At 42.1% G+C, this 15,826-nt stretch overlaps 7 protein-coding genes across 7 annotated transcripts; 3 read left to right on the top strand and 4 right to left on the bottom strand.

Annotated features, from left to right (window-relative positions):
- Window positions 1–821: 821 nt before the first annotated feature.
- Window positions 822–2,372, top strand: RSC4 (Rsc4p; the record flags this gene model as incomplete). The annotated part of the gene is made up of 1 exon (XM_018878693.1): window positions 822–2,372. One exon carries the CDS (start codon window positions 822–824, stop codon window positions 2,370–2,372), a length of 1,551 nt encoding a protein of 516 aa, XP_018735971.1.
- A 154-nt stretch (window positions 2,373–2,526) lies between these two features.
- Window positions 2,527–5,280, bottom strand: TRE1 (Tre1p; the record flags this gene model as incomplete). Its single annotated transcript, XM_018878692.1, has 1 exon — window positions 2,527–5,280. One exon carries the CDS (start codon window positions 5,278–5,280, stop codon window positions 2,527–2,529), a length of 2,754 nt encoding a protein of 917 aa, XP_018735970.1.
- A 1,472-nt stretch (window positions 5,281–6,752) lies between these two features.
- On the top strand, window positions 6,753–7,355 carry SPT14 (Spt14p; the record flags this gene model as incomplete). Its single annotated transcript, XM_018878691.1, has 1 exon — window positions 6,753–7,355. The coding sequence occupies one exon, from the start codon at window positions 6,753–6,755 to the stop codon at window positions 7,353–7,355; it is 603 nt and encodes a 200-aa protein (XP_018735969.1).
- Window positions 7,356–7,402: 47 nt separating this feature from the next.
- Window positions 7,403–10,795, bottom strand: NIP100 (Nip100p; the record flags this gene model as incomplete). Its single annotated transcript, XM_018878690.1, has 1 exon — window positions 7,403–10,795. The coding sequence occupies one exon, from the start codon at window positions 10,793–10,795 to the stop codon at window positions 7,403–7,405; it is 3,393 nt and encodes a 1,130-aa protein (XP_018735968.1).
- Window positions 10,796–10,990: 195 nt separating this feature from the next.
- Window positions 10,991–11,509, top strand: DAP1 (Dap1p; the record flags this gene model as incomplete). The annotated part of the gene is made up of 1 exon (XM_018878689.1): window positions 10,991–11,509. The coding sequence occupies one exon, from the start codon at window positions 10,991–10,993 to the stop codon at window positions 11,507–11,509; it is 519 nt and encodes a 172-aa protein (XP_018735967.1).
- A 162-nt stretch (window positions 11,510–11,671) lies between these two features.
- On the bottom strand, window positions 11,672–13,069 carry ATH1 (alpha,alpha-trehalase ATH1; the record flags this gene model as incomplete). Its single annotated transcript, XM_018878688.1, has 1 exon — window positions 11,672–13,069. One exon carries the CDS (start codon window positions 13,067–13,069, stop codon window positions 11,672–11,674), a length of 1,398 nt encoding a protein of 465 aa, XP_018735966.1.
- Window positions 13,070–13,315: 246 nt separating this feature from the next.
- ATH1 (alpha,alpha-trehalase ATH1) lies at window positions 13,316–14,968 on the bottom strand (the record flags this gene model as incomplete). Its single annotated transcript, XM_018878687.1, has 1 exon — window positions 13,316–14,968. One exon carries the CDS (start codon window positions 14,966–14,968, stop codon window positions 13,316–13,318), a length of 1,653 nt encoding a protein of 550 aa, XP_018735965.1.
- Window positions 14,969–15,826: the final 858 nt, after the last annotated feature.

Genomic DNA, 15,826 nt, shown 5'->3' with positions numbered 1-15,826 from the left:
TTAGGAATTGTGTACCAGTACTTCTTCTTGTATTTGTCATGTGTTTGGTTTGAATTATAATGCCTGTCGTTTGAGACTTGAAACATAATTTAGTGGTTATTTGATTGATTGAATGTCATCATTATTATAGCAGCAGCAATAGTGATGGAGAAGCATTTGATCTTCTAAGCTGCACCCCTATGCAAGTAGCAATTATTGTGTATATAAAGATGGAGTAAATATTCTGAACAAATATCGACAAAAATTAACGTGTATCATATTCCAACTATATATACTAAACAGAATCAGGCTGGGATTCCGGAATCAGGCTTTGTTTATGTTCTCATTAGGGGAATAGGCCCAAATCGCAAACAGAGAACCCTATCCCACAGGAAACATTCACATTCAGCGAAGAGAGGTGCATACATTTTAGTCTCGAGATTCGCGATTACTACCAGAGATAATAGTGCACGATACAGAAGACGTGCCTTACTGAAAATAAAACCAACCAGTAGGCAGTTAGCGTGAAAAAATGAAAGATAAAAGAAAGTCCAAAGGACCTGACCGGTCCGAGTCCAGTAAACGTATAAAAGTTGACCAAAATGTAAGCTATTTTGTCACTTAGAATTACCAAGAAGTACTAACATTTACCAGGAGATTTTTCTGTCAATCCTAAACCTTGTCAATGGGTTACAGGACGAGGAGTGAGTAGAGATATAGGCCATGAGTTTATGCCATGAGGTTATGCCACGAATACATACTAACACTGCAATAGAGGAGGGTCAATCGTGGAGTTATTTCTCAGGTTGCCCAGCAAAAAAATATACCCGGATTATTATGAAATGATTGAAAGTCCCATATCATTACATGAAATTAGGGACAATGTAAACAAAAGACAGTACTCAACGGTGGATCAGTACCTCGCAGATTTCGAGTTGATGTATAAAAATGCTGAGACTTATAACGAGCCGGCGAGCATCGTGGCTCAACATGCCAATCAGATATTCCAGTTTGTTAAAGATCAAATACACGAATCCGAGTCCACGCAGACAAGGGGTAACGATGTGGCCGAGGATATGATGTCCCCAGAGAAGTTGAAAGCATTACAACTCAAAATCATCAGCGATCTAGTCGAATACAAACAGAAAGGGAGAAAACTTTCCCCTATATTTATGGACGAACCTAATAAGGATATATACCCCGAATACTATCAGGTTATAGAACGTGCAACCTCATTTAATACTGCTAAGAAGCAGATCGATGGAAATGAAGCTTCGACGATCCAAGAGTTTGTTGACATCGTCGACTTAATTTTCAAGAACGCAAAAATATTCAATGAAGAGGGAAGTCAAGTATACGAGGATGCCGATACCCTACAAAAAGTATTTAATGAGAAAGTCGATGAACTCAAAGCCAGATTGGATGGTACACAACAAGGTCAAGGAAGCTTGAAGCTTAAGGTGAAACCCCCACAACAGCAAAAACTGAAACTTAGCCTTAAGAGTCAAGGTCACGATGGACCCGCTAGTACAGTAACAGATGACAAGCACGCTAACCGATCGGGAGACAAAAAGTCAGAAAAGAAACCAAAAGCTCAGAATATTAAAGAAGAATTGAGTCTGCAGAGAGGGAAAAGGAACAAGGCCGGTGTAATAGGCGTATCTGAAGTAGATGTCCCGGAACGACGTAACGAAGGTGATGAAGAGGAAGAACAAGAAGACGAAGAGGAAGACGCCGAGAAGCCAGAGGAGGAAAACCAGGACGACGGCGAAGTAGATGGATCTGATGGGTCTGAGGATAATAGACATGACAGTGAGAGCGATCACGATGAGGATGAATCTTTCCCTCAAGTCAAGATCCCAGCAAATGTTGTAACCAGAACATCAAAAACAGCTAATCCGTTGTTTCAAATGGTTAATATCACATCAAATATCCCCGTAACTTCGCGCTATATGCAGGCAAAAAATCCAGTACCACCTGCAAACTTCCTGGACGTTTTCCAACTAATCGTTCCCCCATCGAAAACACACACCATCAGAGCTTACTCATTGACGTTAGCAACGTTTCATAGCAGTCTCAACTTCTCAGTGGATCTAGACGAAGACTTGCATTTCAGACATTATAACCTCTCCCTTCTCCACCAAGGCCGTCGAATCGCACCTTCTTCTTCGACTGCGTCAAATCCATTTTCAGATACGTCAAAACCACTTAAGGATAGATTTGAGCTGACCCTCACTCCTGGTCTCAATCATATCGAACTTTCGCTTCAAGCAAGCCCAAAGCGCGACTCCAGTGGCCCACCAGTCCGTCACTCGGTTCATACACCTGATCTGCTCCATGCAGAGGGTAGTGAGCTGGAAAAGCTGACCTTTTGGATAACATTGTCGCGGTGAGCTGTTGTATATTACTTTATATTACTTAATTGTTATTATTACCTTTAATCTATTTTACAATCTTATCACAAGCTTCAGTCATATTAGATATCACACACTGGGCCTAGAAGACGGAGCTTATTTTCACATCTGGTGTATATGAACCAGACTATCTCTACTGTACAAAACGATTGCAGGCAAACGATATCATTTCTGCCACATGTTCGACTTCCTGTACTGCGGTTTCCCAATCGCCAGCCTCAATTGCATCTCGAATTCCTGGAAAAGTGCTCCACTCATAGTCTCCTGTGGTCGGATGCCACAGCTGCGGTCCAAATATTACATGCTTAAACCAGTTACGACCAGGAAGTCCATTCCTTTCTAGAAGATGTTTGTCCAGCTCTAACAGTCGATTATTCCAACCCCATCTATGTCCAGTCATCATTGGTGATTCCCCCACAGGGACTATATTAAGCCATTCATTGAACCATTCGTTAAAGTATACGCCCCCCTGAATCATTGTATCAGATGCATGAACTAGTTTATTGAAGTCCATTTTATGGCCATTTTCCGACCATCCTGGCGAGGCCCGAGCATATATCTCCAAATCTCGTATATATCCATGCAACTGATCTCCATACGCAGCAACATTAAATGGAATCACAGGCTCGTCAGCAAAGCGTAGGACCAAAAATGACACAATTTCTGTTAATGCCTTATGATACCGAAAATCTGGGTCCCCAAATTTTTTCATCCACTCCAAGGAATCGTAACAACTATGTTTTGGAAAAGTAGACTCTCTGTTTTCGAATCTCATAGTGATTGCAGGAACTCCTGTGTGCGATAAAAATGGAAGATAATCCCCAATATCTTTTATTGTTTTAATATGACTATCACCATAGGAATCTGCAACAGAAGTGGTATTGACAATTGGATCGCTTATATCTTTCAAAATACTGTTCACTATTCCATCAAAGAGTGGGTGTCCCATGACATTCAAATTATTACCAGAAACAGCCGAATCAAGATGAATGTACACTAGTCCATCCTTTTTCAAATCCTCACTATGGGCCTCCACCCATTCTGTACTCCCAGCAATGTTATGTTCAGAGCCATCCCAACTGACAAAATAAATAGGTCTCAATGGGGTCCAGCCCAACTGAGTATATAAAGTAGAAAATATTCTGGCCACCTCGAGTAGAATGGCTGTACCCGACATAGGGTCCACACTGCCATAACAATAGGCATCTCGTTGAGCACCAATGATAACAGCTTTATCATACTGTTCAAGTCCCTCGATTCGTGCAAGTACATTCCAAATCTCATGACGTTCACCAATGATCGGCTCGTTCTTCAGAAATACAGTTGGGGCAGATTTATCACCTGTCCACCATTCTTGGACGCCTGCTGGCTGGCCATTGTTTCCCCAATCTGGCACATGGATCCCATGGCCCTTCAAGGCATTAAGAAAAGGCTCTGCACTATTCCAAGACACCGGAATACTTGGAATTTTAGGAACGTTCCGAGCTTCTTTATACTCGATAACCTGCGGTGTCCTCGAAGATGACCATCCAGGGGTCAGGATATCACCCGGATAAATCGCAGAAATTCCCACAGAGTCCCGTTCTACTGCATCTGCGGAATAGTCTGGACCGTCGGGCCAAAGTTTTGTATCTTTTTGCAACTTTTCACTGAAAGTTACGACCCCGACTGCACCTGCCTGTTCCGCCAGCTTAACTTTCAGCCCTAGGGCCATCCGACCCATTTTCATAAATACTATCGAACCTTTGATATCAACACCTTTCTCAGAGAGAAATTTGAAGTCTTCTTTCGTTCCATAATTGGCATATATTATATGGCCCGTTCCGCTCCCAGACGCCGCTAGTGCATGAAACGGTCGTGGTTGAGTTTGAGACTCTGTCGGGTGATCTAAAGCTTGAGATTCATATAATTTCGCCTCATGCTGAACATTGCCGTTTGAATCTATCAGTTTGAGCTCCATCGCCGAATCTGTCGAATTTGATGATGTCAAGTATACATGCTCTGTGTTAAATTCTACAGGCCCAATACCGTAGCTATTTAATAAATTCTCCACGTGCTCACCTAGAATGTAGTCACCAGACGTGCCAGCCATATGGGCCATTGATGTCATATATTCCATAGTATCTCGTAGAGACTCTGCTGATATCGCATCTTTGATATAAGTTCTAACTTTGCGATGATCGTGGAACCGGCCATGTCCAAAGAGACCATCTCCATTACCAAATCCTGAATCGGTAGGTACAATTCCAAGTGCGATAGCACCAAAAACCGTGGCCGATACAATAATCAGATATGCCAGCCGTCGCAGCATCAATGGATTACCCAATCTTCCAAGACCGGCGTCTATTCTGGCATTTAAATGGGTCCAGAACTTTGCGACAGGATCTACAATCATCTGCTGTACAGGTATTATTAAGGATGAGCTGATCTTCTGAGCAAACCGCTTCGAAACTTGGCTGGCTCTGACATACATGGTATGTGGGAGAGAGACAGAAGGATTTTCAGGGTCAAGTACCTCGAAGAATTCCATCTCTCGGTGAAGTTCTTGTTCCTCAGAATTTCTGGGAGTACCATGGTCGGAACTACCCCTTTGCTGCTCAGCATCACTTTCTCTTCTTGATCTCGTGGCACTTGCCGGTCTCCCGAAGTCATGATGCTCCAACATCCAGCTAGGTAAATTTGGCACCCTTCTAGTGCCAAACCCTGTATTAGTTATGGTGGGCCTGGAGATAAAAGGGATTTCTTCTCCCTCGCCTTCGCTGTCGCTACTTATCTCAAAATTGGTATCATCTGTTTCAACGACGACTTCATATGAAGGGGGTAATTCATCAGGGGTCAAAGAAGGCGACTGCCTCGTTCCCACAGAAGAATGTACTTCTTCAGGCATTCCGAATCAAAATGTTCTAACAGGGGCTTCCCTTCCTCTTATATCGGGTCACTACCCAGCAAACGAGTAACTACAGTTTCGCTTAAACTCGGTAGCAGCTTACAGTACGACCCAGCCACAGTTTGAGAGCTAACCTGAACACGCCACAATATAGCTTAAAAGACTAAGAGAAGAGTACTAAGCTTGAATCCTAAGCAATATCGATAAGATACTATCACCACTAAAATAATTGAATATGGGAAGTGACTTAGGCATTAACCTCTTCGAGTTTATCACTGCCTCCAATAAACGGGGGTCGTAAGTCGTAGTGCATATGCAACTTGACAGGGATCTAATTATAACGTCGGACTCATCGCTTATCTTGCCTGCAACATAGAGCTTCACGTGACTTCCAACTCAGTTTTCAAAATATTCACCAAGTCATAATTTTTTATCAGCCCTAAAGTTTTGTCTTTGCTCACTTTCCGTAGTGGATGATATAGTTGCTCACTTCTCAGACAGAATATGGATAGGATCGATATGAGTGGACCTGTTCTCTCACATTGCCCTACACAAGTTAGTTCACCAGTTGCATGATATTTATTATTAAAACGGGTGGGATTTCTGGATGAACCAACTTGCAAAAATACGGGGAAGTCTTGAAGCAGTTTTCTCTAGACATTATATCGGTTTGTTACCGGATCAGTTTAAAATGGTTTATAACATAGCGTGAGTTTAACAGTACTTTATTTAAAAGCAAATTCAACTAACAACCTAGGATGGTCTCTGACTTCTTTTATCCCCAGGCAGGAGGAATAGAGTTGCACGTCCACCAGCTTTCGCAGGAATTAATTAACCGAGGACATTCGGTGATAATTATAACTCATGCGTATGGGTCAAGAAATGGAGTGCGCGTACTCAGCAATGGCCTCAAAGTGTACTACGTGCCATTTTTAGTTCTTTATAGAGAAAGCACATTCCCGACGGTATTTTCCTTCTTCCCCATATTACGGCAAATTGTAGTTAGAGAACAAATTGATATCATCCATGGTCACGCAAGTCTCAGTAGTCTTTGTCATGAAGCAATAATTCATGGGCGTACGATGGGGTTGAAGACGGTTTTTACGGATCATTCGCTCTTCGGCTTTGCTGATGCTGGCAGTATCGCGACTAACAAACTGTTGAAGTTCACATTATCTGACGTCAGCCATGCAATTTGCGTCTCACACACGTGCAAAGAAAATACAGTATTAAGAGCAGCACTTCACCCATCCAACGTTAGTGTTATCCCCAATGCAGTTGTCTCAGACAACTTTCGACCAGATCCGTCTAGGGCCAGCAAAGATCGTATAACGATTGTAGTCATCTCTAGACTATACTCTAACAAAGGGGCTGATTTGTTAACGGCAATAATTCCCAGAATATGTGCTTTGAATTCAAAGGTTGATTTCGTTATAGCAGGTAGTGGGCCCAAGGAAGTCGATCTACAGCAAATGAGGGAAAAGTTTCGCTTACAGGAAAGAGTAGATTTAATAGGAAGTATTCGACATGAAATGGTTCGGGAGGTCATGGTTTCTGGTCATATTTACTTGCATCCTACTTTAACAGAAGCATTTGGCACCGTGATTGTTGAAGCTGCTTCTTGTGGACTATTAGTTGTCACAACTAAAGTAGGAGGAATTCCCGAAGTGCTACCTTCCCATATGACTGTATTCGCGTCCCCGTCTGAAGACTCGTTGGTAGACAGTACACTTCATGCGATATCTTTGATTGAAAACAAAAGAATAGATACCTATCTCTTCCATGAAGAGATTAAGGGTATGTACTGTTGGGAAGACGTAGCGGAAAGAACTGAGGCGGTGTATGATCATATAAGCAAGACCGTAAGGGATGACGAGCCATTGGTAGAGAGGCTGCAGAAATATTATCGTTGTGGCCCATGGGCAGGAAAGCTCTTTGTCGTCTGCATTATCGTTGATACTTTGTTTTACTTATTTCTTCAGTGGTTCTGGCCCGAAGAGCTTATTGACAGAGCTAAGAAATGGCCGAAAAAAATTGTGAACTGTGACTTGACTGAATCCCAGAAAAAAGATTAAGATCAGAAACTTTCAGGATCACGATTAAGTCTATATTTATTATTTATTTACATTAATACATCACCAATACACCAGTCTATATCCTGTAGGATTTGATGCTGCGAGAGAAATATCACCTCAGAACTGTTCTTACGAGACTTCCAAAGATGTTCTCCAATCTTGAAGCTCAGAACTTGAAAATCACCCGCAGCTCTTCTCAGGTCTTTGAACAACGGTCGGCACTTGCTATACAGTTCGCTTTTATGACAAGAGGGGTGGGCGGACAGTGGTTCTAGATAGTCTTCGTCTTGACCCATATTGACCATCAGGACATCTTTACTCTTACTAAGATATGCAATTGTGCTTCTCAGCCCAACCACTTCTCTTTCTAAACTAAGAGCTGATAGATTGATGATAGACAGAAGCTCATTTTCTTTGAACCCAGTGATATCCGCCTTTTGATAACGTTTAAGAGCCCGCTCCTGTTCTTTTACAGTCTTTTTCAATTCGCTCAATGCAGCACTTAAAGAACGACTCTGAGAAATAGAATCAGATAAAGATTTCCTTAATTCTGCCACTAGTTTATCCTGTTGTTTCGATTTTGAGAGCTTCGAGTTTATAAGTCCAAGCTTTACTTCTAATTCTTCGATGGTTCGGTCCTTCGTTTTGAGGAGGGTTGCCAACCCCTGACACTCGAATTTGAGCACCTCAAGTTCCTTGTCCATAGCCTGTTGGCTAGAGTGAAGCTCACTTATTTGCCTTTCCTTTACTCGCCATGGATTATCGGGGAGCTCTCGCGCAACTGCTTTATTGAAAATATCGGATAGCTCTTTTATCTTTCGAAGGGTTGAGGTAATAAAACCTTTGAAATCCTCATTGGTCGTGGGGCTATCGAAGGCATTGACACATTTCTTCGCTTGTCCTCCAAAGTCATGTTTTGAATCAAAATCAGCAAGAACTAAATCTTCTTCGCCATCATCTAAAGCATAGACACTTATAATGAAATTCAACAGCTTCTTTAGGTTCTCCTGTAATGAATTTAGGAGTTCCACACTACTTGAATCTAGGCCAAAAGTCCTATGCTTTTCTCTCCGTATTGACTTCCAATTCGAAAATAAGCGAGATACAATTTTCTTGCTGTCTAATATTTTGGAGAGTTGCAGTCTCATGTCCCCTTCAACAGATATGTCCAGCAATTCTAGTAACAAGCGGATCTTATCGAGTGTCAAGAACGTTGGGTCCGGCAAATACTTATCATCATAGCTATCACTCAAGGACGATAATTTTAAGGCAATACCTCGCAAGGTCTTCATGTACAAAGCGTCACTCAAATCACCATTCTTTAAGCGCTGAATATTAGACTTGAAAGACGCCTCTACACTGGAGACTTGGCTGTAAACAGCCGAAAATAAGGTAAACTTCTCACCTGAGTACCTGATGGTAGTACTTAAGCGCATTGCCATCCATTGTATTTGAACAAGATAAAAGCATATTTTTAGACTTGTAACAACTAAGGAATCGTCATCAATATCTTCTTTCGCCTCCGCTCTATCGTTAAGAACCTTTTCCCTGAAGTACGAGTAAAGCAATGAAGATTGGAATACAGTTTTTTCTATCAGGAAGAGAGACTGTATAGCAGTCTCATCGCTAGACAACTCTGCCGGTAGGTAGCATCTCATTATCTCCATCTGTTCCAGTGCTTGTTGGGCATCAAACTTATATGATTCTAATTCCAAAGTTCTTGCTTTTGACTCGACTGATGATGAAGCTAATTTCAAGCTCAAGTCATGAATTTTGCGATTACGATCTTCCAGATTTTGGGAACTCCCTATTTCGTTCCCAGATCTAAGAGCGGATACTTCCTGATTCAAATTCGTCACCAGTTCGCGATATTTTAGGATAGCGAGCTCAAGATTACCATTGCGCACATCTAAGTCATTGAGCTTTTCTCTGTTTTCGCGATGTAATGCTTGAAGAGATTCTATTTCACTCAACAGCTGCTTCTCTCTATGTGAGTGGTTAGCCTCCAGCTCGTCGTTTAACTCTTTTAGGATCTCTAATTCATCAATGGTAGATTTTAGCTCTTCGCACTTCTCACTTAACTCCAAATTCTGCTCAGTTAAACTTTCAATCATGTCCTCTGCTCCCAGCGCACTATCTAATTGTTGTTTAAGATCGAGAATTACGCTTTCTGCTTGCACTAGTTTTTCATTGGTCCTCTCATAGCTAGTTTGAAGCTTATAAAGTTCCTTCACCTCCGATTCCAAATCTGATATCTTCTCCTTATCTGCTGTTTCCTGAGTGAGGCTCAAGTTTCGCAAGCGTACTAGAGCCTCTTCGAGTCTTTCGTTCCGCACTTCAAGCGCTACAATAGTACTCTTCAAGCTAGATCCATCCTCTAGAGAGTGCAAGTCATCACTGCCAACATCCACCTGAGAATACAAAGCGTTTTCTTCACGGAGTATCTCACATTCGGTCTGCACCTGTTCTAGCTTGTTCTTGAGGGCGAATAACTCCATAGCAATACTCTCGCTTCTTTCCTCAGCCATCTCTTTGTCAACAGTCGCAAGTTCTAGCGCTTCGTCAATCTGTTCGCTATTAATTTTTGAGGTCGCTTCTTCTGCCTCTGACAATCGGGATCGTAAAGATTGAATCTCTTCGTGCATTGGAGTTAACTTCAGTTGAAGTCGCTTGATAATATTTTCCAGTCTACCTACTGACTTGTTCTGTGACTGCATAAATTGAAGTTTTTCTCTATCTTCTTGTCGCTTCCGTTCCATTATTTTGAGCTTGGACTTCAGGGTCTCAAGCTGCCTGGATAGATTTGAAGGTATACCATCTTCAAAATTTGGACTCCTGGATGGAGACGTTACAACTGAATCCCTCCTAGATTCTGCCATAGGACTTCCAAATAAGTGGACACCAGAGCGAATTCTGGAGGCAGATTCCATTTCCGACGAGTCAGTTGGTAGGAGGGTTGGAGGTGAACCAAGTATGACTGGGGCCCCGTAACTGCCATTGACATTTCTGGATGGAGATCTAGAGGATCTTTTGGGTGAACTAGATGGTGAGCTTATAAGGCCCTTTTGCGATATAGAACGTGAAGGTGAGCTCGATATGCTTCGAGGCCCGAGTTGGCTGTTGCTTCTCGCCTGAACCAAACTAGATCTTGTGAAATTCTTCGAGACAAGGGCTCCGTAGTCCTTATTTTGATCAGTTTTACTCGCCTGAGACCTCACTATCTCGACTGTAGCGGGTCTCACAAAAAGACCGAATAGTTTGTTTTCCCGGTCCCCATTCTCACAAGCGAAGTATTGGACTCCACCGACCGAACCATTGTTCTTACCGTTTGGAAGATCCAATTCAATGCCTGCCCATGATCCCGGGGCAAATTGGGTTTCTCCTAAAAACCGCAGTGTTCCGACATCTCCACGAACTGATACTCTAGTACCTATCTCCATTGGCAAGTTGTCAAGTTGCTGGAGAGTCGTATTGAACGCGTTAGACAATCGTTGCTTTTATCACATGCAATTGTAGCTAAGTCGCTTCCGCGTACGCGGTAATGTGTTGACGGAATTAGTAAACCCCGCAAACAATTGGTTCCTCTGCCAATTCATATAAAACTGGCCGGAACATAATTTCAAGCCATTGATAAAATGTCTGATCAAATCACTCCGAAAGTACCTATACAAGAGACCACAGAGGGTTATCACCCATTGGTTAAATGGGGGTTCGGAATTCTTATTCTGTTGTTTGCAATTCGAAAGTTCTTTTTTAAGAAGCAGAACCTGGATGAAGATGACGATGGCGTGTTCCTCTCTAAACTTGAACCCCTTGAATTCATTGACTACACTCCGAGTACTTTACAAAAGTTTAATGGCAAGGATGATCCCCATGTGCTATTAGCTGTACATGGAAAGGTTTACGATGTTTCAGCTGGTCGCTCCTTTTATGGGCCGGGAGGTCCGTATGCTAATTTTGCTGGTCGGGATGCTTCACGAGGATTAGCATTGAATTCTTTTGATGAAGCGGTTCTTACTCCCATCGAAGAGCCCATTGATCTCTTGGATGATTTAACGGAAGGTCAGCAAAATACTCTAAATGATTGGAAGTCGTTGTTCGAGTCAAAGTATCCTGTAGTAGGATCGCTTGTCAACGAGCCCAAGCACAGGTAGAGATGCAACAGGGAGCTCATATTTATATGTCAATTCTGCGCGAATGATAGGTATTAACCCAAATACCAATATAAGTGCCATTTATGACAAGTAAAGACGTAAATATTGATTGAGTGGTCATAAAGGATCGTGGTATTTAGTTTACAGTTATCTATAATAAGTTTAAGAGAGTACAAATTCAGCAATTGTTCCACCATTGCCAGAAGAGTCATAAGACCCCTCAATTGCAATCTGAACGTAACGTGAGGTATAAGATTGACCGAGGGCAATGAGAGAATCATTACCATATGGGAAGACAATATTGGACGCATTGAATGTCTTGACATTGAACGGACTAGAGATATTGACGGCGACATTGCTCACGATCCATTGAGTAGTCAAAGAGGTATTCAAAGTAGAGTTTGAAGACGTCGAATTAGACACTGTGGAATTGAAACTTGTAGAGTTGGATATAGTCGAGTTGGATATGGTCGAGTTAGAAAATGTTGAGTTGATATAAGTCGCATTAGAGACAATAGTCACATTACTCGCACTGACTCCAACGACTCCGAGAGAAACAGTTTTGGGGGGCTGAGTTCCCCATAAGAAGTAAGCGGACGAGAATTTACGTTCTTCACCCAAATCAACAGTGATGACAGTCGTTTCGTTACTAAGAGGCTGCCATACCGTAGAGTTGTCGCCATCATTAAGCGAAACAGGAAACCTACCAGGTACCCAAGGGGCTTCTGAATCAACAGGCTTACATTGAGCGAGATTACCAGCAAAAGCTGTTGTATTCAAATCTGCTCGATAGGTAGGAACAGTCAGGGTTCCATTTACTTTGAGAGTATAGTTTCCACTCTTAGCATTACGGGACCCTATTACAACCGTGATTTCGTCATCTGCTTTGATATTTTCATCTGTGAGAGAAAATGACCAGTCAGATTTCCTGGTGATGGTGGTATTTGAAAGAGTGATGTTGATGTCAAACACGCCTCCTTGAAACTTAAGGCCCTTTAAGAACACACCTTCACTCAGTTGAGGAGGCAAAGATGGATCAAGATATAAAACATCGTACGATGGTCTATAGCCAGTCAATCCGTGAGTGTAAACTTGGAGATATCCACCATGACCAGTGAGGAAGGGGAAGGCTGGGTTAGTACCCCCATTGAGATTAGGATTATCGATCAGTTGTTCAGAAAATTGATAAAATGGGCGTCGTAGATAAGGCTGACTCGAATACAGAAGATAAGTATAGGCTGAACATCCTTGAGTTGTCAATTGAGCAGTGTCAATAGCAAAAATAGCATATGTCATTGCGGGTCCATCAGGACTCTGATTTTCAGCGTAAAACTGTAAATTTCTAATTCCTCTTGTAGTGGATTGATTGGTGTATCCTAATGGATAGGTCAGCAAGACAACATCGGCCTGTTTAATTGCAGCAGTTCCATTCATGCCATCGTACTCTAATGTCAAATCGAGAGTGTCATTTTGAGGGATGTGAATATTGTTAGCAATGTCAGCCCATTTGGGGTTAGCCTTAGCACCAACAATTCTACTAGCAAGAGAAGCCCATTCCATTACCTTCGAGATTGCCGCATTTGTATATGCCCCGTTATCGACATGATTAGCATATTCGTCAGGATCAGTTAGATTGTACGTATAGTATTCACCATTGGTACTACCATTTTTGACCACATAGGCCGCAAAGAACTCAGCAGCGTTCCGAATGATGGGATATCCAGTTTGATTGAGCCATTCGGTATCATTAGTCGCCAAAAAATATTGCCATTGAGCCTGGACGATATCGGCATTAATATGATATTCCTAAACCTTGTTAGCGACCCCATATGAATGTGTACATCTTGAGCTACTTACATAATCAAAGCACGGTCCCGTACTCGTACAATTACCAAAACGAGAACTTGTCCAGGGGAAAACCGCACCGGTGTAATTTTGGGACTGAGCATTTTTAATTGCCTGTCCCTCCAATCGTGCACGGTAGTTAGTAATGGACGACGCAAAGTTAGGATACAGAGCTTGCAAACCTGGACTCATCCAAGTGTCGGCGTCCCAGAAGATGAAACCAGCATATGAGTCTGAACTTAAGCCGCCGACGGAGATGGAGTTATCGCCAAATCCAGGACCCTCATTACCTTCACGAACGTTTGCAATCAGATGGAACAAAGTGGCACGGGCTGAGATTTGTAACTCCTGATCTCCAGGAATCCGAATATCGGCTTGATCCCAAATTTTATTCCAAGCTTTATTGTGTTCAGCAAGAAGAGAGTCCCAGCCAGCCTGCACAGCCTGTGAAGATGCCATTCTAGCAGCGATAAATGGGTCAGAAGGATAAGCATCAGAAGATGCAATTCCAACATATTTAATAATTGAATAAGTCACGTTTGGTTTTAATGATAGGGTGAATTGTTGAGAGATAGTTGACGCATTTTTTGATGCAAGTGATGAACCAGTTCTGCTAGTCTGGTTCAAAGCAGTATTATTTGAGAAGGTGATTGTACTGTACTCATAGGCGGTGACATTGCGAATACCAATTGGCTTGACAGCGGTCCAGATTGCCGGTTCAAAAGCCAAATCAGAATCAACATAGTGGGTCCTTAATGATCCTGCCCCGTCTAAAATGTCAGTGACATTGATCTGAGATCTAGTGTTAGATGTAATATCCAGTCTGACAACGCCGAGACTTGGTCTATTTCTATGGGTCAGAACCGTATAATTGAGACGGTAGCTTGAATTGGACGATGGGTTCCAGGTAAGATTGGTTTGTACAATACCATTCTTTAGAGAAAGAGATTGCTGCCAATTACTGATCTGAGAGTTGTTTGTGGAGGTATTATAAGTTGCATTAGTACGGAGGTCAGTGACATCCAAGGTCGTCCAAACAGGAAGTGTAGAAATGACAGACTCCCCGCCTTTTTTTAGCAACTCTGGGAAATTGGTAGCAGTAATATTGCGTTGATAATCCCAGAAACCTGCGACATAGGCACCAGTTAGCCGGCGATCAAATAATGGCCAGCCATTAGTTGGAGGTGGTCCGTTCGGATCTGTATGATTTTCATCGAAAGCCAGACCGTGTCCCTGGACGGGAATTCTAGCTCCAATATATCCATTTGCAGAATAAGGCTGAATTGAGAAGGAGTTGTTGCGCAATTCATTGGTATATAAAGTCCAAGTATCAGAATCAAAATATTCAGAGGCAATTGCAATCACAGAAGAAGTTTGATTTTCAACGCTTGGAAGAGGAGGCGAGGGAGGAAAGCTTAACTGTACAGTGGAATTCAAAAGCACACTCGTGTTTGTTTGTGATGTAGAATATTGTGTAACGGATCTAAGTTTTGGGACATCGCGAGGAAATAACGAACGAGGAGGGATAGCACTAGTTTCAGCAGACTCAAAGAGTAAAAGAAGAATTACAAGACTGCATGACACTACAGTGGCAGCGAAATTTCTTGCCAACATTTTGACGAAATGTTGTCAAGGAACTTCAGTTACACTCAATTCGAACAGCTTAATCCTGATGTAACTTGGTTAAAGACGAAGAGATCTAGTCTGCTTCTACTAGGTCCAATTCTATACTTCCCTTGGTATATGTGTGGGATGTGGGATGTAGATTTATTGTTGGTTCAGATATGCTCCGGCAGAGCCATATTTAAGGGAAATTTCTAACAAATGGGCAATTGGCAATTTTAAGCCATAACAATCTTAATTAACAATGGAGCACTTCAGTTGACCCAATTGAGCGATGTTCAGACCCTACAAAGGTGGTCCTTGCGTTACATGCTGTGGAGAAGATGCCCAACTGCTGATACTTTTTACCAGTAAAAGAAATGGGATTACCTATTTAATAAGTAGATCTGTGAGATGCTCTTTCCAAAACTGGAAATTGCTTCTTGCAGGAAAGACGATCACTGTAGGTGGGGTATTTCAGGGTTAGTTTGGCAAACGGCGGTGGTACTTAATAAAAGTAACTTGAGGCTCTGGTGATTCTATCTGTACCTGCATCAATTGTCTTAGAATCTCGAGTTATCCACCGGAGCATTCAAATAAAATGGCCCTATACTTTTTAACAGCCCTAAGAAATGTGAAGATATGAAAAATCTCATTTTGAGAGTGCAAATAAATATATAGAAGTCGAGCAGACTGAATAGTTTTGAATTTACCTTTTGCGTTGGTCATCTGACGCTGGCCTAAGCCTGCATCTGCCCGAGAATCAGTACCGAATACAGCATACAGCTACATAAGTTCACTAAGTATTGTGAAGATTAAAATTCTAATCAAGGCGATTTGAACAATGGCCGAAATCTTGTTGAGCAAGTT

Source organism: Sugiyamaella lignohabitans, chromosome A (genome assembly GCF_001640025.1).
Source record: "Sugiyamaella lignohabitans strain CBS 10342 chromosome A, complete sequence".
Taxonomy (NCBI): Eukaryota; Fungi; Ascomycota; class Dipodascomycetes; order Dipodascales; family Trichomonascaceae; genus Sugiyamaella; species Sugiyamaella lignohabitans.
This window is presented reverse-complemented; position numbering and strand designations above follow the sequence as displayed.